This window comes from Neopelma chrysocephalum, unplaced genomic scaffold, assembly GCF_003984885.1.
Source record: "Neopelma chrysocephalum unplaced genomic scaffold, ASM398488v2 Primary Assembly neopelma1_191, whole genome shotgun sequence".
Classification (NCBI taxonomy): Eukaryota; Metazoa; Chordata; class Aves; order Passeriformes; family Pipridae; genus Neopelma; species Neopelma chrysocephalum.
Window position 1 is genome coordinate 349,793 of NW_020897853.1, and position 24,805 is coordinate 374,597.

At 42.4% G+C, this 24,805-nt stretch overlaps 1 protein-coding gene across 2 annotated transcripts in view; it reads right to left on the reverse strand.

Annotated features, from left to right (window-relative positions):
* Nucleotides 1-14,114, reverse strand: part of ARID4A (AT-rich interaction domain 4A) — a 47,145-nt gene extending 33,031 nt beyond the window's left edge. For both annotated transcript variants that reach the window (XM_027702679.1, XM_027702678.1), the window contains exons 1-5: nt 14,087-14,114; nt 13,371-13,434; nt 12,035-12,145; nt 9,638-9,703; nt 8,670-8,760 (exon numbers count right to left, since the gene is read on the reverse strand). In XM_027702679.1, the coding sequence (XP_027558480.1) occupies nt 8,670-8,760; nt 9,638-9,703; nt 12,035-12,145; nt 13,371-13,376 (274 nt within the window). In that variant the 5' untranslated portion in view covers nt 13,377-13,434; nt 14,087-14,114. The remainder of the gene's footprint in view (nt 1-8,669; nt 8,761-9,637; nt 9,704-12,034; nt 12,146-13,370; nt 13,435-14,086) is intronic.
* Between the last annotated feature and the right edge of the window lie 10,691 nt (nt 14,115-24,805).

Consider the following 24,805-nt stretch of genomic DNA (forward strand, 5'->3'; position numbering starts at 1 on the left):
TGCTCTGCATTTTCCAGAGCTAAAACAGGCAGATTATACAAAAAAACCCAAAATCCCACCTGAAATCTCTCTCCTAGCACTAAAAGGAAAGTCACTATGTCTTTATTGATATGAGAGGCCACAGAACTTCAGGAAAGGAAGGTGGAGAAGCACAAATTCTCAGATGCAGGCCAAGGAATTGGCATCACCACTGAATGAAAGTGTAGAAAAATCTGTCTGTTGAGCAGCCACAGGGAGAAGGAAATGCACAGCAGAGTGTAAGAGTATGGGATTCCTTCCAAGTAATAAACTCCATGTTCCATTTTACCTTGGAAATTTTCTTCCAGGACTAAAGTTTCTCTCTGCCCCACCTCTCATTCAGGTTAAAAGAATGAACAGAGTCAAAGTATCCAACCCCACAAGAGTCTCATGTAAATATATATTAGTGCTGCTCTGTAGGAGGAAACCCCACAGGACTATCACTTCTTTAACATACTTTGCCTTTTTTAAAAGATTAATAGAAAAGTGACAGTAAAATTTTGATTTTCTATCTTGCTGGGAACAAGTAGGGGCAGAGGTGAAAGGACCACAAGGGGCTGTAACAGAAGTCACTGATATTTTTGGTATTTTAAAGACATTTCACTGCTTCAAGGATAAACCCAAACTTTCTTTGAGCAGGTAAGAGGTTTTGGATATTGTCACTCTGTACAAATTTGTGTTGTGGAAATGTGGAAAGCACCTGCAACTCACAGTGCAGCTGCACAACTTGGAGCAAAACATCTTTGCAGAACAACAAAGTGCAAGAGAACAGCATAATTAAAACTATTTCCTCAGTTAAATTAGTGACCACTTGATAAATTCTCAATTCAGGAAAGATGGTACCGTTTTTCATACAAAAATATTCAATTATTTGAATTACTAAGCTGAGGCCAAGTAAGAAATCTCTCCAATAAATCACAACGCATCAAGTATTTTGTAACTGTAGCAACTTTGAACTTGCTTCTCCTCTAGGGGAAATACTTGATTGTGCCTCACTGAAAGAGTAATCAGAAACCTCACTGATAAACTCAGCAGCTTCAAAACTATAAACTAAGGAGGCCTTGTGGTCTCCATCTCACTTTTAAGAAAAATCTGCTTCACTAAAGTACTTTTCATGTTAGTGTGCCCTGTGCATGACTTTTTAATGCCAGTCCTAGAGGTTTTAGGGGAATATCTTTTCCAAGTACAGCATCACATCCTAAGGATTCTGTAAACATGAGCAGTGGAGCAGAAGGCAGAGTTTTTGGCTCTGTGACACTCTGAAGCTGAGATAGCAAATGTGTCAGGAGAACTTAATACACTTTAAGCTGCAAATTCATTCCTCTTTTTAATCTCATCCAGAAGTAAGGCTGTTTAGTTAAAGTGCCAAGTGCTAACAAACAAACTGAAAAAACCTTTCAGATTAATGCTGAGTAACTTGTATTAATTATTTCATTCCTTCAATAGGGTATTGCTACAACTCCAAATTCTCCAATGGCTGTAGAGGTTGTATTCCATGAGAATGATAAAACTCAGTGAATCCTGTCATGTTCAAGAGGCAGGAAACAAGAATGGAAGGCAGGGAGATCTCTCCCATACACATGGAGTGAAGTCAGCAAGAGATGTGTTTACAGTGCCATGCTGCTCCTCTTGGGGGAAATTACAGTCCTGTCCTTCCAAAGGAACAAGTGTGAAAAAGCAGAAGCCCTTTAAGTTCTACTATTTCCTCATCTCGTAGTGGGCAGGGACTTTTTGGAGAAACAGGGTGCAGGAGCTGAGTGCTGATTCCTGGGAATCCAGGATCCAAACCAGGCAGGGAACTCCACACACCATTTAACAGTCAATGGAACAACATAAGGAATGATGAAAGAAAAGCACCATTTCTGCTGGGCACAGGCCTTTCTTCCAAATGTGCTCCCTAATGATGAGCACTGACAGAAGGGGAAAGGAGATGACTAAGCAGCACAACCTGGAGGAGCAGCTCTGTTACAAAGCTTGTTCTAGTCCCAGGAACAGAGTCCAATATGTTCCATACAGAGCATTTTAAAACAGTGACAATAAAACAGAAATGTACAGAATTTTGCTGCATCCCAATCTCGTCAATAATGACAGGAAAGAAAAAGAATTGATTTTTTTTTTGTTTGTGGAAATCTCTACAACCCCAGTGTATGACAGAAAAATAAAAACAAACTTCCTAGTGGTAATCAATGCAGGTTTTCTCAAGAATTAGGAAAAGAACTCTCTTGATTAAAAACTTGAGTGCCTCAAAAATGCACTAAAAAGTGCAACTTTAAACTCACTATTGATGAGCAGGTATCTTCCATTCCCTGACTGCTGCAGACCCATTTATGCCATTAACAAAAATAATACTAACCCTGTCCTCACAAAACCAGTCTCAACATCAGTTTTCACTCATATTAAGTATCATTACTATTTACTATTAACAATATTAAATGTTTATATAAATATTAACAAGTGGACTAATCCAAATCACTTTTAGGAACTGTGAAGAAACTTGACACAAAATACTGCAGATCAGTTTAACTACAACTTGTTTATAAATATCTCCAAGATTGAGGGGAAAAAAAAAAAGAAGACAGAAAAAGGAGAACAGAGCAGAAACATCCTCATAGTAGTTATGGTATGACTTACACACAGAGCAACCAGTGTTACCAGAACAAGGCAGTTCTGTGACAGACAAGTGAGCAGGGAAAACAACCCTCAAGGCTGCATCTTGCTAACTTCAAATCCAACAAGTTACGTTCCCAGTGCTGCCCAAACGAGGACAGATTCTATACTGCACAAAAAGGAAACGTTTCTTCTCGTTCCCCATCCCATTCTGGAACTTTTAAACCCACCGAGACAACAAAAGTCCGTAGCACGAATAAAAGCTGTTCCAGTGTCACTGTGTACACTGAATTATTTTCACCACTGCCTGACAAAGCAGTGATTTGTGAACTACCAGAGATGCTGTCTATAAATGTCTCAGTAAATGCGTGCAAGTTTAGCAGACATTCGGGTTTCAGCAGTGGGAAAAACATGGGAAGTCCCAAGAGTTGTGCAGCACTTGTTGAACAACCTTGTAGCCAAGGGCTGTAGCACTGATTCATCCTGGAAGAGCAAGATACTGCAGTGGATTGTGCTACTGAGAGACTACACAACTCGGATTTATTGTTTTGTAAACAATTTTAAGTGAGCTTCAGTTCCTCTCACACAAATATATCTGAACTATGCCTGAAAATACAGAAGTGTGGTCTTTGAGTCTACACATAGAAAACTATCACCTTCCAGACAAAACTGTGCTGCCTGAAACTGCTTTTTCTGAAGTGTTACGTTAGTCTTACTATTGTTACACATAAAGAGATTAGAGAGAAAAAAACCTACCTCCTTGCTTTCCCTACAGTATTGTTTGTACACTATTTTTAAGTATGTTTAACACTCAGTTCACATTGTAACAGAGGTGGTTTTAAAACCAAAGGTTTCATCCAGTTGATTTTAACAAGGTTCAGTTATTGCACATTTTCACCAGGAAATCTTGCTCCTCTACCCACAGGTTGTCTAAACACACACAGGCACAAAATGTGGTGCTTTTCTGTTTTTCTAGATTCTCCAGAAAGCACCAACACAGGTGGTTTTATGTGCCACAGGTGCACTTAACACATCCCAAGGAAGGACTTCAGGCAAACACAGGGTTTCCTCAAAATCCACTCAAGCAACATTTTGAAGACAAAAAGAACAAATTTAGGGTGGGTCAGAGTGGTAGAAAACACCAGCTAAGAGGAGGCAACTGGGCAGTTCCCCTGCCACACTTGTGGTCTGGGATTCCCGGGTGACGCACCCACAGCCCGGACGTGCAGTGACGCTGCTGTGACTGTGACGTGGAGCTCGACAGGATGCTGGGAACTGGTCAGACCAGACCCACAGACACGAGCAGTGCCCTGCACACCCCACGGAACCTCTGCTGCCCAGGAGCTGCAACAACAAACCAACAGGCCTCTGGGGTGGGTGAACTCAAGTGACTGAGGGGGCACTGAGAGCTTTTATCGCCCTTTGTGCAGGAATAAGATGTGGCAGAGCTCACAGATGTGGTGGAGCCAGAACCAAGCCAATTTTTCAGTATCTCCACAGAGCATCAGAAGAGGAAAACTTCTTTTAAAAACAGGAAAATGGGACTATAAATAGCTTCTGTTAGCAACCCTGCTCCTGAAGTCCCAGGACATCCATGTTGGTTTATTTGCTGATAAATATGCTTAGAATCACAAACTGGAAATACCAGAATCCACATAACATGAAGGTCAGGACCAAACACTCAGAGCCTTTAATTTCTGTCACCTGCTCTCCTAAACACAGCGACACAAAGTGACGCAACTGAGACTTTACTTCATTCCCAGAACAACTCAAGCAGACTTCCCAAAACTTCACTTCCACAAGAACAAGCACTGGGTTAATTTAACTCCTCTCAGCACACACTCACTCAGCATTCCCTGGAAACTGCCACAGTGACTACATCAGAGGAGGAAGTTCCCAGCAGAGGTACTGGGCTCACAGAGGTGCCTCAAAAGTGTGTCTGAAAGTCTCAAGTCTAAAAAAATAATGAATCATATCCCTTTTCACTCTAAACTGTATATGAAGCCTAATGCTGACAGCAACGTCCATCAGAAACTGTAAATGCCTCTCACTGTTTTGTTTTTTTCCCCTATTTCTTACTCTTTTCAGAGGAAAATTACTGAAAGTTAACGTTTTTTCTCCTTCTCTCTTTACAAAAATCTTTCCATTATTTAACTAGCAAAACAGAAGACTCAATGTATTTCATCTGTTTTTTTCTTTTGTTCAAAGCTGGAAATATGGTAAAGGAGACCTAAGCACATCCAGATTATCAACCTGAGTCTTGTCAAAAAAGAGATGACACTTTGATGTCAATGGGGCAGCAAAAACCAGGCCACAGTAACAGCAAGTCTCAGACCCTTGTTCAAACACTATTTCTCACTTTTATACAGGCATTACATCACTTCTGGTTCTGTGCAGAAGTGATACAAAAGTGTTTCCTTAAGGAACATCTATACAAGGATTTCTGTTTTCAGAAATTCTGGTAATGCTTGTAAGACTCCAGAGTATGAGGGAAGGAAAATACAACTGTCATTTCAGACATTATTTCAGCATTTACCCAAAGCATTTTACAAGCTAACAGAGAATCATGAGGATGGTGCTCTCAGAGAGCCATAATTCAAACCTTGCTAAGCTGAAAGCAGATTTGACAGACCATTTTAATTCTATGCAATTATCACCTAACAATGTATTCAGCACTTCAAAAGCATCAATGCAGCACTTCAAAATTTGTAAAAGTTCAGTTTAAGTAACTGCATTTTAAAGATTAAAACATCATAGAAGCATTTAGGTTGGAAAAGAACTCTAAGATCAGCAAGTCCAACTGAGCCATTTGTTAACCAAAGAATATAAACTCCTATTACTGTCACTCCACTTTGGATTTGGATTGGAGAGGGTTGCCTTGTGCAATGGCATTTTAAACTTCCAGTCCAAAAAGCTTTTGATTCTTCACCTGCTTATATTGAAAAGCTGAATTTCAAAGGTAATTTCAAAAGTGTATCCAAACCACAGCTGAAAAATTCAGTATGACTAAATGGCCACATTAACATCATCATCATATAAAAAGTGAAAAAGTGATTCCGTGGGAGTTACAATAAAAATAAACCCTTATTTGTTCTGGGTACATGAACACCATTAATAGACAGGAGATACTGTTAAAATAGACAAACTGATAATCACTGTGGCTCTTGCATTATGGTGGTGGCAAAGCAGCCTTTTACTGCAAACTCAGCATTTCTACTGGCTCAACTTATTGACCAAAGCAAAATCGTTTCAGGCAACTTTTCTTCTTCTTTAGACCCCTACATGAAACAGAGAACCTGATATGCAAAAGTGAACATCATCACCTCTCATTAGATGTGCAGGCACTTTGTTCTGGTGCATTTTTTAAGTATCTGTACTTAATACTTTGAAAATGTCTGTATATATGACTGGTTTCACTGCATCAGTCTACTTTGAGATCACTGAGAAAGAGATGTGAGATAATACAGAAAATAAGTACCACAGGGAAAGCACAAACTACTGAAACACAAGATTTCCATCTCAAAACATTTAGGAAGATATTCTATAAACCTGAAATCTGTCCAATCCACTTCCCTCTCAACTCTTCAGCTGTGACTGAATCAGTGAGACTGCAGCAGAGCACCCACCTTCTATTAAAAAGGAACCAGCTCAACTGTTGCTTCACAGCAGCCTAAATACACACCTCAAATCCATCCAAAACTTTCTACAAAGACACAATGGAGGCAGCAGGCAAAAGATAAGGCTTATTCATCACACCTCAACCTGAAACACTTCCCCAATTTTAACTGCAAAATAACCATGACACAAACTCGATGATCTGCTTACTCTGGTCAGTGTTACCTGTGCTTTCAACACCAACAAGCAACTCCCCGCAAACAACTCACAAAAATGTTCCTAAGATCTAAATCCAGTGTGTTACAGCTCTATTTTCACAGTCACAGTGCCATATCACAGCACTGTATGTTCACTTACCATAAAATTACTTAATCCCTCCCCTGAGCTCCAGATTTTTACAGAATCCTACCAGTCTTAAAACATTTGTATATGGAAAACATTTTACACTCCCATTCTGCCTATCAAAAAATTTTTTTTGGGGGGAAAGACAATGACAATCCTTTGGTTCAAGTTTCTTAGACACTGGACTTTAAAAAAATGTAAAAATCACGGCATGCATGATTTATCTCTTATATTACTGGGGACAGTTCAACAACTTGTTAAATCTAAACAACAACCTACTAATACAGGACAGAACACTTAATTCACTGCTCAAATTTCCTGCTCATCAAGTAAAGATTTTTGGCAGAAGTGCACTGCTCAAAAGAAAAGGGAAAAAAAAAGAAAATAAAAAAGAAATAAACAAGGAAAACCAGACAAAACTCATCCCCTGATCAGGGGATTTAAAGTTCACATGACAAATGCAGTAAGACAAATATGTCCTCTGGTCCAAATTCAAACAGAATTAGCTAAAAAATGCTACTTTAAAACTGAAATAAGTTAGGAGTTTTAAAATGAAAATGCTAATTCATAAACCATGAAACTATTAGTGCAAGACTGTGTTTTTTCTTGTTGCTTCTGTAACAGAATGGTGCACCTCAAAAAAGACATAAAGGCAAGCTAAAGGTCAGGTGTTGTTCCTCAAATGTGTCACATCACAGTACTAAACTAAGCAGATTTTAAATCTTCTGCACTCCAAAATAATCCTGCCTTTCCTCCCTGACCTGACATACACTACAGTTTCACAGCAATGTTATAATCCTGAAGAAAAAGGCAAAGAGCAGTGAGCTTTGTCAACCAGCTCAGAGTTAAAGCACACACTAACAATAATAATCACACAGTGATAAATTCTTTCCAAACTATCTGCAGAGCCTTATCCTGCTCCCACCAAAGATGGAATAACCTCACCTACTGCAATGGGAACACTGATTACCGAAAATAGCTTCTTTAAATCTTAAACAAGGGGTTAATGAACCAAAGTATTTAAAAGTTCATGGGATTGAAGACTCCTCAAGAGAGGATGGAAGGATATGAGGTAAAGCTGAATACATTTGGTACACAAGGCAGCCAATGAGAAACACACAGTTTAAATTTACAAGTACTAATCTCAAAAGCAATGCCCAAGAGCAGCATGTACAGGACAATTAACAGGAGCATGTTCCTTCTATGCTACTATTAGTGAATATAAGGCTCCACTGCTGTAAGAAAGTTGTGCAAAAAATGGACGGGTGCCTGCAAATCTCTGTAATTCAGAGACTGTCCTTTTTTATTTGACTATTCACTATTATTTGATTCTTGTTGGATTTCGTCATTCTGCTATTAAAGCTGTTTCAGAAAAACCTGGAGATAAGAATTATTCAAAATAAGGAAATTTATGTTGCAATGAATTCTCATTCAACACTGACATGTCTCTGACCCTGCATTCTGAGCTTTTTATTCCAGTAACTGAACAGCACGTGAGTCTCCAGCACAAGAAGCAAAGTATTTTTCCATTTCACTTGAGAGATAATAATTATTTGAAAATTACATTAAAGCAAATAGTCATACAAACAAATGTCTCCTCTTTTCTTTTTAAAGTGTGATATGTCAATTCTTTTCTTTAAAAAAAACAGATTCTCTCTTCTCTTGGTACTACCCATGTTTTTCCTGTCACAAGACTGCACACATGGAAAGAAGGCTCCTATTTCAGTCACTCACTACATGCCACAGGTTTTCAGCTAGAAAAAGAATTACAAGATTTATGCCTTAAAATCTGCAAATATTGTTCTGAATTTCAGTGAGTGCAACTGCTACCAGTGTAAGTACATTGTGTCAAATAAAATGTGATTATTCAGCCCTACAATTACCTGTGCAACTGACTCCCTGAACATCGAACAATTATTATCCTATTTTAAATGGAAAAAAGGAATCAGTGGATGACTTTAAAAAGTCCCCTCCAAAAACTATCTCAGGTCTCACAATACAGGAAGTAATTCCTCACATTGTTACCTGTAATTAGGAATGTATTGTTCAAAGATTACAGGCAATAGATGAGACATGTGGCTACTCACCCACAGTGTACCAGCTCGCATCCGTCAGCTTGCTGATCACGGCTTCCTGGAAGGATCCATCGGGCATTTTGGTTTCAACCATTGCACCAACCTGCAAAAAGGAGCAGCTCAAGGTTACCTGTGAGCCTAAAATCACCATGCAGGAAAGATTTACTGGTTAAAAACACTCATTTTAGCTAACTGCCACTCTCAAAGTTTAGTCACTCAGAAGGTAAGAACAGAAGTACTAAGGCTGAACTGCAAGTAGACACTAAAGCAGTAAGAAACTCAGACCATCTCATTTGCCCATGACTTACATCATCATAAGAAGTAACAGGAGGCTAATTGAAAACAAACATTCAAAGTAATTAATTTTATTACTGATAAGCATGCAATTACTATTATTTTTTATACTTTAAAAACAATGCTATGCTGTGGGCTAGATCAGAACACACTGGTGGTTCTTGCAGGAGCTACAGAGAAAAGACAAATATAAGAAAGATGATCTTCTCTGAAGAGTTCAGTTTGCATTCCATGTTTATAACACAGCTCTGTATTTTAGCACACAACTGTTACATAGCATAAAAGTACAAATAAACACATTTTCATATAAAATATGTCCACTATTCTAAAACACTAAGTAATTGTATTTACTCTTGTCTAACGGGCTTGAACTTGACTTTGCTCTCAAGTTCTCCATTACTTCTAATAAGTTCCAAAGTTTCATTATTTATAAAAAGTTTTGTATCTTATAAGACACAAAAATCACTTCAGGCAAGACTGTTTATCAAGTGCATGACACAGATAAGCATAAATAGCCCATAAAGCTACAACAATTAAGACTAATTCCTCAGAATCCATCTGATGTAAAGGGATGAGGCTCCTTCTGCTGATTTCAATCCTGGAGAAGAGCTACCCACCTAATCAGCATCAAAATAACAAATCAATGATGTGATTACCAAAAGAAGCCATGCAATTATTATACATACTCTTAGAGGTCCTTTCACTTGGTCATCTTGCACTAACTGAGTTGAGTTGTCCCCCTTCAAGACCACCTGAAAGACATTAATCAACTTTGTAATATGCATCTGATTTCTTAATAGCATACAGAAAGCATTTGAAAATGTATTTGTAATAATAAAGATCTAATTTTCCAAATTATGATTATCAATCAACTGGACTCAAACATTATTGAACGGGAAACACTTGGCATGGACTATTTTACTGACAGGAAATCCAAAGTATCACACAATATTTATTCTGAAACATCACAATTAAAAGAACAGACCAAATCAAACATTGGTCATTCCAAAGCAAAGGAAATACATTTTTAGATACAAGTTTAGATATTGACATAATCCAGGGTATACCTGGAATTTGACTTCCAGATGAGAAGATTAAGCAGGTGGTTTTTTCCCCTCTCTCTACTTCAGCTGTAGAACTTTACTGACATCACACTGAGTACTAAACTACAACCAAAATAAAACCCCTCTTTACTAAATATGTATCAACAAATCACCAAACTGATTGCAATACCAGCATTCCTGCTGCCTTGAAAAAGAGGAAGTTTTTATAGCAAAGATGTGAATGAAAATAAGGATCAGTTACAGTGTAAGTAAGCTACGGTTTTCCCCTTAAAATCCTGTGTTCCAGAAGGCAACAGTGGTAAGACAGAGTGAACATAAGCCTATGCAATTTAATAAAAGAAAAAATCCAAAATTCCTATTTTTAGAAGAACCAAAAGTTCCATGAGCTTCCTTTCCACCCATAAAGATGTCCAGTTTTCTGTCTCCCCCAATATTCCCCCAAGCACAGACTCCACTGTACCTGTGTTTATAAACACACCACCAGTGCCGCCAAGAGAGCATCGATATTAACACACGTTCAGGTCAATAATGCACTTTATGCTGATATACAGTTTTAAATAAAAATGGCATGGAGATGAATACAGGTTGTCCTGCTACTCAGGAAAAGGCTACAGGACTTTTTGGCCTCCCTGCACTCTTGGCAGGCGTGCAGGGTGTGCCTACACACTCTTAATTACAGTATCAGGCTCAGCTTGTTAAAACTTCTATTGTTGTAACTGAGATACAGCGACAGGAATTTCCACCAAGTCACAGCAGCCTCATACACTTCCAAATCTTATCATGGAGTAATAAAGCATCTGATTCTAATGAGAAGAAGAAACTCCTACCTATTAACAGTCTAAATACTCCACCAGACCAAAGATACAGACACAAAATCAAGGTTGTCAGACCAGCACGGTGCTCCCTACAGAGCTTCTCATTAACACAGATTTCAAAGAACACAAGTTTCTCCAAGTACTCATTAAGAACAGGGAAAAGACTCCAATATCTGAATTAGGGGGTTTTTTTATTGATGAAAAGCACTCTGATAAAGTGATATGATCTATACTTGTAACTGAAGAGGCTGATGGCTTGTTCTACTTGACTTAAGCATTAAAGCACAGGGAAAACTTGGATGTGTAGCTATAAAAAGCAGCTTTCATCTCAATTTGTTATGGGGGTTTGGGTCACTAATGCCTTATTTACATATCTTGGACAGTAGACACTAAAGTAGGAAGTGGGAAGACTTTGACAAAACAAAGCAGAACAATTTCTATATTTACTTTGAATTCTTCACTTGCATTTAACTACGTTTTACTCTTGTTTTCCCATAGTGGCATTTACAACAGCACTGCAACAGCAAATTGACAACTTTCTTTTTTGATTTCATTCTTTTTTTGGCAAAAGCCAAACTTACGAATGAGTATTAGTTGCCACTACTATCCATGCACAGAAACTCAGCTCCAGCCAGGGCAAGCTGCTTTAGAAGCAGCAGCAAGATGCTCAAAACTTAAAAAACATTACCTCTGACATTGCTATAACCTGGTCTAAGAAACTAGTTAGTCGTCTCTTGTGCTGTTGATTTATTTTGGCATTGCCTTTTAAGTTCCAAGCTATAAGACTGAAAGTGTCAGTTGGAATGAAATGGAACTTTTGCTTTAGAAGAGTTTGCTCTTATTCCTTATTAGTCATGTAAAGCCATAATCCTCTATTTGTGACATCAAAACTTACTGCTGGGAAACTCATGCATTCAAAAACAAGACAAACACAGTCAGGAAAGAAGAAGCAGGAAAGCTCATTTTTGTACCAGCATCTACTAATAATAAAAAAACAAGATTCCCCCCAAAATAAAGCAAAAAAGAACAAACGAAAATCGCCCCAAACCCAACAGCAGAACACAAAAAAAACCCCATGCAAGTGTTGCTTAAAATTCACACAGTGAGCTGATGAACGTTTCCTAATCTTCAGGACTGGGATCTTCTCTGACAGCCCTTCCAGCACAAGGCTTTAAGGAAATCAGCAGCAATCACAGCGAACTACCTTGACTTTCACGAGCCTTTTCACCGTCTTAATCTTGGCCTCGCAGAAGGCACCGCGGTACTTGGCACTGACATCAGTCCCCACTGTCAGGTAGGCAGGCTCATCTGCTGCCTGCAGAGACACAAAACACAGCAACAAAGTTTAGCCCTGGTTTATATTTTTATCCGCATCATTTATATATTTAATCCTGCATCTAAACTTTTGGACTTGTTGGCTTTTAATTGATAAACACTGTTTGGACTGGGAACTGACATCACAGAGTTCTTCAACAAGGAAAATCAAAAACCAACAAGCAAGTTACAGGAAGTTTTATCGCTGTTCTTGACACCTCCCCTCCTTCATTTTCATTGTCAGCCTCTCACAGAAATATCCTTGAAGGTATTGAACTGCTATTTGGAACATCTCCTTGTAAAAAAGCTAATGAAGGACTATTAATTCAAGTAATTTCTATACAAAACAAAACAATTCCCACTCCAAATAACCCCAGTATAACAGACTGTACTTTTTCCAGTTGTACTTTTTCCAGCTATAAGCAATCCAATGACACAGATTATTTAAAATGTTTGAGATTGGTGTCATCCCAATACTTCCAATTAAGTCTAAAACATTCTATATATAGGATTTCTTTCCTGGTGACTAAAAGGAGACCTCTAGAGAAATCTGTTGCAATCTTTCAAACAGCTATTAAACCAGTATTTTTCTTTCCTGGAATGCCTTTATCAAACCTTAATTACTCATGAGTTTTTAAAGAGAAATATTTGTCATCACGTTTTCCTTAATCTGGATTTTAATACCTTAATACATTTCACTTCACTGCTCATTGCAGCTGATAAACAAGGACAAAATTACCACGTTGAACATGACAGGAAATCAGCACAGAATCCAAAACAACTGGCTTTATGTGCAGGATTTCTTTTCAACTTGATATTATTTCTTCAACTCTGAAGGCAAATGAAAAAAGTTTCTCTCTCTTTAGTAAATTATACTGCAATTGTTGAGCCTTTGTACTGAGCAAACCGGCAGAAGCAAAGGCGGGACAAAAGCTGTGGTTTTGCAAACTTGCCATAGCAGCTGCTGATACAGGAAGCGTTTAAAGACGGGAGCCCAAAGGACAACAACAACAACTCCGAGGCGACGGGGATGTTCCGAGCGCTCCTGCACGGCCGTGAGAGCTCCGATTCACCTGCCCCTCGCCGGGGAGCAGGAACAGCGCTCACGGCACACACCGAAACCCGCGTTATCCCACCGTGAGGAGACTGAGAAGCGATTAAAAATGAAACCTCCAGCGCAGTGGGCGAACAGGGCGGCGATCCCCGCTCCCGCCGGAGCCGCCTACCTTCATCTTCGAGGGTTATGTGAGGGATTCCAGCTCCGGGACTTCTCCTCGCACGGCACAAACACTGCAAAAAAACACGAGCGGGGGAGGTCTGAGGGCTGAGCGTCCGTGAGGGGCGGCGGGGGGAGCCCGGGGGAGGCGGAGGGAGGGAGGCGGAGGGAGGGCCGGGGGGAAGGAGCCGCCGCCCGTCCCGGCCGCGCCGAGGGAGCGCGGCCGCCGCTTCCCGCCGGGCGGCCCCGCGCCCCGTGCCTGTGTCACGGCGCCATTTGCTCCGCGGGGCTCGGGGGCTGCCGGGGCCGCCGCCGCTCCCGCTCCTGCTCCGGCCCCTCGCAACTTTCCGCGGCCCCGCCGGGCCCCCTTCTCCTCTTCCTCCTCTTTTTCCTCCTCCTTCTCCTCCCGGACTTCAGCCTCCCGCCGCAGCCCCCGGCCCGGGGAGCACCGCGCGGGGGGGTCGCGGGAATATCGGGGCAGAGTTGGGGGGTCCCGGTCCCAAGGGGGGGTCCCGGTGCGTGAGGGGGCGGCGCGCGCGCCCGCGAGCTCGCTGAGGGCGGCGGGCGGGGGGGGGAGGGGGGTTTAAAGCGCAGCTCCCGGAGCAGCTCCGCGTCCCCTCCCCCGGGACGGCGGCAGCCGCAACTCCGCCGCCGCCTCCGCCAACACCAACACTGCCACCTCCTCCTCCCTTCCCTCCTCCTGCTGCTCACCCGTCCTCTTCCTACCTGTGGACTCGGCAGCCCCCGCGCCGCCCGGGCCCCTCCGCAGTCGGCGGCGGCCCCGGCTGAGCGCGGCCCCCGCTCCGCTCCGCCCCCCCCCCGCCCCTCCCGGCCCCCCCCCCCCCCCCCGCCCCCCCCCCCGCGCGAGCCCCGCGCGCGCGGACACGCCCCGCGCCGCAGCGCGAGCCCCAATAAACAAGCGGCGGGCGCGCGGCCGCTCCCATTGGCCGCCGCCTCCCTTCCCCCTCCCCGCCAGCGGCGGCCCCGAGCGCGCCATTGGGCAGCCGCGGACAGCGCCCCCATTGGGCAGCGCCGCCAGCCCCCGGCGCGCCCGATTGGCCGGCGGCGGGGACCGGAAGGGCAACGGCGCGGCGCGATTGGCTCGGGGCGGAACGAGCGGGAGGGCGGGGGGAGAGGGGAGACGAGGAGGGAGGAGGGCGCCGGGGGGCGGGGCCGGCGCGCGCGGCGCGCACGCGCGGCGGTGGCCCCGGCGCCATTTTGTGCGCGGCTCTTTCCCATTTTAGGCCGCGGGAAAGGGAGGGAGGAGCGGGAGCGGTGTGCCGGGAGCGCCCGTGGGATCCTTCGGATCTGCCAAGACGCCCATCCCGAGCTCCGCGGAGGTGGTGTCGCGTCTCTTCCCGGCCGCTGGGTGTCGGCGGCGGCCGCCCCGCTGTCGTCGGCGGCGATGGCGCAGCGCGGGCCCGGCCGGAGGCGGAAGTGGAGCGGCCGCCATGGAGGCGCCGGGACCGCCCGCCGTGAGGGCGCGGGGCTGCCGAGGCCGCCCGAGCGCCCCGCGGGGACACGCCCGCGGTGCAGGTAGGGGCTGCCGGCCCGCGGGGGAGGACGCAGCTCCACCGCCGCTCAAACCCTCCCGTGACGTGGGTGGGGAGGGGATCCAGCGGCTCCGGCCGCACGGTGGATTTCCCCCTTCCCGCCACAGGAAGACGGAGCCAGGACAGGGATGAGCAGTGTGGAGCGGGCTGAGCGCTTCTCTGAGCGGTGTATGTGGGGATTGTAAGCTTGTCTGGCCCGGGATGGGCTCTAGAAGTGTAGCCTGACCCTGCAGGATCCCTGCACCACTCGGGGTCCGCTGAGAGAGTTTGGTCTTAAGTGACCAGCTTTGACCCGAATAAATAGGAATTACTGACTGAAGCCTATAATAAAATGATATTTTTAACGTTAGTTTCACGTTTTGTTTCATTATATAGAATTTGCTCCGTGGCTCTTGGTAATGCAGATCGATAATTTTTATTCCAAATTAATAAATCCATAATTTTTACTCCAAAGTAATGGATCCATAATCTTTATTCCAGAATCATGGGCGTCTGTTTGACAGGGCTCGCTCTGAGCTACAAGACGTCCCTTAGGGTTATCTGGAGCAACAGTGGAAGGACTTCATTTTTATGCTGATTTGGCAGAAGTAGTTTGTTAGTTCTGTTGTGGTTTCTATATGAGTTCTGCTTTGAAGGTGGCTTTTTTGTTTTTTATTATTTTTAATGAAATCTGATGCTTTGGAATGCAGCAAGCACAGGGAGGGCAGTGAGCAGTGGTGTGTGGTACAGGTAAGGCTCTGAAGGTTTAATAAGGCTTAAAGCACATGAAGCGTGTTTAGAATTGACTGTGGGGGAAAGCTCTGGAGTTCTGGTGTTGGGATCTGAGTTCTAAATATAGAGGTGCTTGAGGGTCTATACAAAATGTTTAAAAGTTTGAGGTATTTAGTGCTGAGGTAACTTTGACTCTGTGCTGGAGTTCTGCTTCATGCAGAGGGTAAACTGAAGAGTTCTTGACTCTTCAGAAGGGCCTGGAGTGACAGGACAAGGGGGAATGGACTCAAACTGCCAGAGGGCAGGGTTAGATGGGATATGGGGAAGAAATTCTTCCCTGTGAGGGTGGTGAGGCCCTGGCACAGGTTGCCCAGAGAAGCTGTGCCTGCCCCATCCCTGGAAGTGTTCAAGGCCAGGTTGGACGGGGTTTGGAGCAACCTGGGCTAGTGGAAGGTGTCCCTGCCCATGGCAGGAGGGTTGGAACAGGATGGTCTTTGAGGTCCCTTCCAACCCAAACCATTCTGTGATTGATACTGTGATTTAGAAGCTGTTGAATCTAACCCAAATGTTTAACAGAACTTGCAAAATTCACTTTGAATGTGAACCTCAGATCTCCCTGGGGAATGTGTTTGCCAAATCCTGGCTTAGATTGTGAGCTTTTCTGAGGCAGGATTTGTATCTGTGTATTGAGTCTAGTGCCATTCAATAAATAACAGTTTGTAACAAAACTAATCAGTCTTGTTTCTGATTTCTAGCAGAAAAACCCTGCCCACCTGGATGTATCCATTACAGCTGGCACCTTTAGGAGGTTCATGGCACTTCCCCATGGAGCTGTTGAGAGCAGAAGGACTTTATTTTTCTATAGCCAGAGAGCAGGAGGGGTGACTTGTTCTTTTATGGTATTTTAAGCACCTAAGAATGCCCAGTGGGCAGCTCAGCACAGTGTAAATGTTCTCACGTGGCTCGGAAATGATGTCTGGTGTCATGGAATGAAAACTCTGTGCTTTTGGCAAGCCAGAAAACAGGTCTTATTTTGGTTTAAATATTTTTTCATTGGAATATGAACTTCAGGACTCAGAGTTATGCCATGATACTGAAATATTTCATCCTGAATGTCAGTGTTAACCAACTCTGAGACTTCAGGCCAGCTTGGCTGTGCTGGATCTTTGTAGCTGTGCCCCATCCCGCTGTGCAATCCCTTATAGGGAAACTGTGGAAGTGAGTGGAAGAAATGAGCAGTGGACTTCTCTGTGGTGAACCATTTTATCATGGGCTGCTCTGCTAACTGCACAAAGTTAACACTTTATAAGATCGTGGTCATTTTAGTATTTAATCTCTCTGTAAGCAGACATTCTGTGAGGTAGAAGTATTTCATTTTTTTTTAGGTTGAAAGCTGCAGTATTTGTGTTATCTGTGCTTTGTTAATGCCAAAGGTCTTGCAGCTGCTCCTGTAGGTGCAGCACAGGAGAGTTGCCTGGGGATATGCATTTATGCAAATTAAAGGCTTCTTAATTTAAAAACAAAACAAAAGCATTAAGGCACTCTAAGCATGGCACTGGTCATGTATAATCCTTGAGCTTAGGTGATGGCTGTAAATAGATTTAAAAAAATATATTTTAAGATGCCTTTGATGTATCAGTTGCAGAATATACAGAAATTTTGCCTAAAGTCTTCCATACATTTGGCACTCAGTAGGAAAAGGCAAATATAGGATGTCTATATATTACAGGTCTCTATATGAACAGCAGTGGAAGTAACTGTTAAATGTATCACGTGGCTTCCTTGAGAGCAGAGACAAAGTAACAAGAAGAGAGACTTCTGGGATAAGTAAGATGTTTTTATTCTGTTTAGTAGTCACCTATTGTTCTTGACATACTTCCTTTTTGTGTAGTTAAACTCAGAATACATGTACAGTCACAGCCACAATATACTAGAAATATTAAAAATATTCTAACACTGAGCTTCTTTATATGTAATGAAATAACTGTCCTTCTCTGTTACACTTTGCAGGTGTTCAGGGGACTTCTAGCTCCTTTTATTTTTGTCTCAAGTATTCCATTTTTTTTAAATGCCTTTCCTCTTGGTGTATCTATTTTGTAATTAATTAGGCAACATTTGTCCAGTGGGGGTTCAGATCCTCTGTGTGGAACTGCAGTATTTCCATACAAATGAAGGTCATGTGCTTTTATTATCTAAGTGATTGCAAACTGCTCAGAGGAGTGAGGTAAGAAGTTCTGAAGTACTTGATGTGCAGGTAGGAAGGGAAGAAATCCCAATGGATGTGAAGTTGACACCAGTAAAGTTCAGCCAGGAATAGCTGGATTATAAAAATGAAAGCTCAAACTTTTGCTAGTCATGGAGAAAACTGGGCTTCACTGTTGACAATCAGCAGTAAGTTCCTTCATATTTATTATTGTGTGTCAGAAAACGAAGAAAAAACTAAACGAAAGCATCTGTTAATGCTACATTTATAGCTTTCCCAGCTCTGGCACATTCCTGTCCTGTTCAGAAAATGCACATTTAGTTATTCAAACATAACTTCATGTTGATTTTAATCATTTCCTTGTGAGGGTTCCCACTGGAGAAGTTCAGCAGCCCTTAGGAAGCCTGAATTAGTGCATTATATCCACTGGAGTTTAGTGGGGATTTCTTGAATCTGGTCTGGGTATGTTTTGCAGCAGCGCAGGATCTTCTGGATATGAGTAACCATGGAAATATTTATGCTGTAGAGAGCTCTGTGAGAAAATATTTGGGTGAGAAAAATCTCAGAATTGGATTTCCTATCAAGTCTGCAAAACAAACAATACTCACTTTGTAGTTTGTTTTTCCAGTAACACCAGTAAAACGATCAGCTGGCCAGAGCAGCCTTGGTAATCTCCAGGGAGGAGCATTCCCGTTTTTCCTGAATAAACTATGTCCAGACTTTGTTGTGCTTTGTGGCTGCAGCTCTCAGCTACAATCCCACGTGTTATCAGATGTGTGCAGGAATCAGTGATGCATTAACTGAGTAATTAATTGTGTTATTGGCAGCACAAGGAGAGTTTTAGTTCCCAGCTGATGGAGCTGCTGCTCCCCCTGGCCCGTGAGCTGGGGTGGGGGGTTGGCATCAATCACACAATCCTTTGATTCCAGTCTTAAAATGTGACTTGTTTTAAGACTGATTTGGTAATCCTGTGTTTGGACAGAGGCTATGGACACAGCTGTGTTTTAAGAGGCTATTTTTATTCTTCCTGGAATTTTCTGATAGCTGACATATTTGTATCAAATGTTAATGTTGGCCAATTTAGGAACTACGTTCCCGTTGCCAGGGTTTACTTAGGATTGGATTTTAAAGCCAGTTTTTGTCACGTGCTGTTAAATTATCTGAATATAGATGTTTAATTTCTCTTGTTGCCTAGCAGAGGGATACAAGGTACAGAATTTGATTACAAATACACTTAATTTCTTGTATTATTTCTCAGCACTGCAGGTTCACATTGGTGACCGTAGTGATGCTGTTACAGCTGCACTGGGGGAGTCGTGCAGTGTTGTGAAAGAAGATTTGTGCAGCAGCTTTACTTTAGATGTGGCAAAGGACTCTGGTTGTCATCACCTGCAATCAAGCCATCAGCCTGTCTTTCAAAACTTGGAAGTAGGTGCTTGAAGTCCAGTGAGGATTTAGGAGTAAGTTTTTCTGTGGCAGGCACAAGACACTGGTTAGTACCAGAAATGTATCCTGTGCCTGTCCAGCCTGTCAGTGCAGCAGCCATTCCAGTGTTGTAAACTTAAATTTTTTAAACTCTTCATACTTTTTAACTGGCTTCCAGATTATTTCTGCATGCAGCCTTTTTTCCTGGATTAGGTGTAGACCTTATTACTGATGTAAGTAGTTTATCTGTGGAAGTTGTGAGCTTTGAAGGTGAGAAGAGATGTTTTTTCTCCAGGATCAAGGGAGTGGTTTTGTGGGTAAATACAGTCAGTCACCAGTGTGCAGATCAAGAAATAAACTTAAGTGCAAAACACTTAAACTTGCATCTCAATCTATAAATAGTCTGTATTCTTCCCAGCAAAGTAAAACCTTTAGTTTATAATTACTGCTGCTTTAGTAAACTCCCATCTAAATCAAACCCACCCCGGTGGTTTTGAGAGAGGCAATTACTTCTTTTGTTGCTATGAAAACCAACAGGAGAAAATCTTCAAAGTTTTAGAATCTTCCTGCAGTGTTTTGAGTAAGTTAAGATTCTGAAACAGAAGATAGTTCTCCTTAAATATTTCCCTTCTTAGATCTACCTTGTAGCAACAGTGTGGTCACTTTTTCAGCCTTTTGTGATCTCAGACTGGGAGGAAATGTTTACTGAAGAGGTGTCTAATGCTGTCCATACCTCAGATGTCACTTGCTGCTGACTTTGGAGAGCTGAAATGATTTGTTGTTTTACTTTTGTAAAGAAAACCAACTCTGGTTGGATTAATTTCTCTATCAGCATATTCAGGGTTTTCTTGTTTTTCAGCAGTTAAAGTGATCTGTCATGGTCAATCTGAAGAATCTTCCTTATTTATGCAACCTGTTGCTAGTTTATATCTTGTAGAGATAAAGAATAGGATTCTAATACTCATGGTGAGTCCTTGGCCATGATCCACCTGCCAGCATAGGAGTGTCTCAAGCTTGTCAACACTGAGCAACTGTTGATTAAGATAATCTGTTGTTACAGATGCACATTGTAGAGCAACATGATCCAACAGAATCAGGACTAGAGATGCACAGTCCTTCATGTAACTCTCCAGAAGCAACCTGTGTGTCCCCAGCAGCCTGGGCCTGGCCCAGGGAGGGAAGCAGCACTGCTGCAAAGTGTGGCTGCTCAGCAAAAGAAAGCTTGTGAGGGCAGTGGTTATGTGGTTCCAGGGCTTTTGCTTGTCCAAATTACTTCCATCACTTCGGGTTAATTTACTTTTCAGCCTCAGCCAGCGAGACTGCAGTTGGTCAGTATTGATTCTTATTTGAAAGTATTAATGCCCTCAGTCTTTTGAATTAAAAGTTTTTAGCTATAAATAGCTGCTCTTGGTGAGAATCTACAGTGATTAAATTCTGATTTTTTTTTCCTGCTTAGCCACCTTTTGCCAAAGATACTTTTCATTTGTGTGTGTTGTTTGGAGGATATTATTACAGGTAGCTAATTGCCAAGGAGTTAGCTAACCAGTCAGCATTTAACCTGTGGATTAATTGCCAGCCTGTCCTGTTTGCAGGAGGTTTGTACCTTCAGGGATGTGCTTTCCCCTGCAGTGCTCCCTGTACTCTGTCACCTCATTAGTTACAGCTACAAACAGAACCCCTGAAAGGAGCCGTGTTGTGTGACATCCAGAACTCTGACAGAACAAAATACATGTCTTTTTGGAGAGTTTTGATTATTCTGGATCAGTGAAAGGTCTTTTATTACTGTGGGAGGGATCTGTCTGCTCCTTGCAAGCAGCACAACGGGGGACAAACTGGTACGAGGGGAGACAGGAGCATTTGGCTGGGGGAGGCTCTGCTTGTTAAAGTGACTGACAGGGAACACATTAAGCTACATTTTGATTCTGCCTCAAACAGTGTTTCAGATTTTTCCACTCCTGATGTGTTTGGGAAAAACAGGCTCTCAAAGTACCCTTTGTAGACTGGAAACCCCTAGAATTAGGGCTGAATTGAGCTTTAAGCATCTCTGCTAAAGTAGCTGGTGCTTCCTGTGCTGCTCTTGCCACCTGTTACTGCAGTCTGATGTAACAGGTCCCTTGTCCTTTCTGAAGTAACGAAATCAGCAGATGTCCTGCTTTCTAAAAGCCCAACAAACAAAATAAATTTAACTTCCAAAAACTTAGGCATCACTTGGGTGGCTTTGGGAGGGGTGTGTGGGTTTGGAATGCATCAGCTTTTGGGTGAATTTACTACAATTGAACCTGCTGAAATTGGAATCCTAAGGAATGCATTTTGGATGTGCAGACAGTATGTATACCAAATTATATCTAATTTTATGCAGCAATAAAGCACCCCGTGGTCTTCCTAAACCCTTGCTTGGCTTGTTTTATCACATTGCCTAAAATGGTATTTTCAGTGGGCAGTTCTTACACTGTTTTTTGAGGAAGAGTTAAGGGGATTTCAGTTCTTCCTGTATCTGATGATACACAGTTTGGACTATAACTATATGATGCTGCTGCCTGCTTTATTCTGTTTGTCCATTTTTGGTTGGCACAGCAACTTGTAAGAACCATCTTTAAACAGCTCTTTGGGAGTCCTTTAATAGCAACGTACTGAAGATGAAAAAACTCTGCATGGGGGTGGCTCAGTCCATCTGGAAATAGGAGACTTGGTTTGAGCCTGGTTGTAGCTCCCGTGTTCTCAAATACTAGAATGTATTTGCTGTAAGGCTCTTACCTCTTCTACCACTTGTTTTCTGCAGCTCTGTGTAATTGGACATAATAGGCAGCAAGAATTTCTATAATGGAAAGTTACAGGCAGTTGGTGTCTCAAAATAGCTCTCAATTCTTAAGTAAAAGTAACTTCCTTGCTGCACATAACTTGAAAAACTGGTGGGTGGGGGGAAAAGCTGGTTCTTGTCTCACAGACATAGGCAACTGAAAGGAGAAAATGAGGGGGAGAGAGCAGTCTCTGCTGTATTTTTGGTGCTATTACGGAGTCAGAATTGTCATGACAACTCTTACTATTTTTCTCTTCATAATCATGAAGCTTTACTTCATTTTAAGGTCACGATTCTCTTCCAGCTGATAAATCCTTAAGATGCAGAGTTGCGTTCACTGTTTTGCGTTCCCTTCTATGGCTGTGGTTTTATCTTCAGGAAGAGACTCGCAAAACAGCACATGGAGTTATTCCAAATCTCCTTCCTTAAGGGTGGCTGGGACTACACAGGCAGAGAGCATCCCAGGCACTGCTGTATCCACATGGACAGTCACGCTTTCAGCATATGGGGCTTTTAACCTCAGGCCATGGAGCTATTTTTGGTGATGAGAAGGAAGTTACAGATGACCCAATGCTTGGCATACTGCAGATCTGCATGAGGCACGTTCTGCTTGGAATGTTTCCTTTCTGAGAGTCAGCACCAATTACAGATGAGTAGTATTTCTTCTGGAGATACTCTCATGGATATCTGCCACATGGGGGGATTTCACATATGGGTTACTTCTAACAACCCTGCCATCATTTCAGCAGCAGTACTAGCAGTTGTAAAGAGGATATTATCCAAACCAGTAACTTTTATGACCATATTAAGGGAGCATAAAATTAATAATCTTGATGTAATAGCCTAAACTTGATTTTCAATTCTGCAAGTGCACTTCCATGTTCTGAAACCTGCCCTGGTGCAATCATGGATATGTGTGTAGATGAACTAGACACTGGAGCCTGTTGGTTTTTAATTTGTCACCTGCAGTTCACCCAGTCCCCTTCTTAACTGTCTTTACAAAGCTCCTGTGCGTGGACTTGCTGACTAAATAATTGTAGCAGGGAATGTGACGTATCCAGTCTCAATAAATATCAGAGTAGTGATTCATCCAAGTGCTGAGTAACAGCCAGTAGATGGAGGAGACTTAAGGAGGAAGCATCTTTCTGCACAGCCCACTCTTGTGTCACTGTTGGATCTGTTCGTCTAAATCACTCCTCGGTGCAGGGATGACTTCAAGCCAAGAGATGAGTTGGTCTGTGCACTCCTACTTCCTGATGTTCTGGCTAAGCCCTGTGTTTTGGGTCTTAAGCAACAGAATATGCCATGAAAACTCTGAGCTGAAAGCATTTCAGCATGGCAAGAACTGGAGTTCTGGATTCCACGTGGGTATTTAATGTTCTGCTGCGTTGTGTGTTCCCATAAATGGCCAGAGTCTGGACAAAGTAGGTTAGTTGTGGAGCCTGAAGCTTTCCTGCTATCTTTAGAACTGAAACTTCCCAGTGCTTTGGGCAGAAATAACCCAAATGAGATTCTTAAATCACCTCTTGCTCAGATCTCCAATTCAGAAGTTTTTACCCTGCCCGTTTTTTTGCCTTGCAATGCATTTTCACATTGCAGTTTTACACTGAAGTTCTAATAGACCATTTTCAAGCCACTTATAAAAGCTATTTTTAATTTAGGGAAGGGGATCCAAGCCCTACTCCTGTAGGAAAGCACTCTGCCTTTCAAACCTTTAGCTGCCTGATCAGTTGTTCTCTGGGCTTAAACCAAACTCTTGTCCTCAGATATTGTTTAAGCCTGGAGGGTAAAGGGAATTTCTACAATACAGCCAGACTTTTTTTCCCCCTAGTCATGTACTTATAACAGAGCTGCTAAAAGTAGGCTTTTTGGGGTGTTGTGATTCAATATTACTTTCTCTTGTTCTGGAACAGATCTAGTCCTCAAATAATAATATTAGATCCAGCTTGAGCCTTTCTAGAGCTTAGCATTCACCAAGGGATTTCCCTCAGAGAGTCTATATATATTCAGGAAAAAAACCCCAATGTGGTCTTCAACATTTAACAGAAGTTTAATGCTGCTGTGCTGTCCTACTGCAATTTTAATTCTTTATTTGATCAATGCCGCCTTTTTGAAATTCTTCCCCTGCTCAGCTTCACTGTTTGACACAGCAACAAGTAAAACTCACTGAAGCTTCTACTCAGCCCATCAGGTGTGGAGTAAATTGGTGTACCATGACCATGGCTAACACATTTACTGTATAATTAAGCATTCTTAAGTAACTTGCATCCAATTAGCAAGTGACTCGTTAAAGGCAGTGTGGTTGTCTCATTGCTTATCCCCTTTGGAACTGCAAGGCTACAGAAATAGCTGTGATGGGGGGTCTGGATTAGGTTTTTTTTGGCTGAAATGAGTCCTTCTGGGCTAGAAATCTATTCTAATTTCCCTGGGCCTTGTTGATATGAGGTTGCAGTGCTGAGCTTCAGATAAAATAGAAGCCTGCCAGCTTTCTGGTTTTGAAGTTAAGGGACTATTCAATATTAAAATAACTTGTTCAGTATTCTCCTGCTTTTTTTTCTGCTTGACCCCCTTCTGAGAAATGCAACTATTTTTTCTCCAACTGCTAATGCTCACTTTTTTTTCTTCTTTCCTCATCTTGTAGTCAATGGAAATGTAGGTTTTTTTCCTCACTATGGATAAAGATCGATTCTCATAAATAGGCTGAGCCTATACTCTGATAAATTGTGATTTAATTTGTAAAAAAAACCTGATGGTAA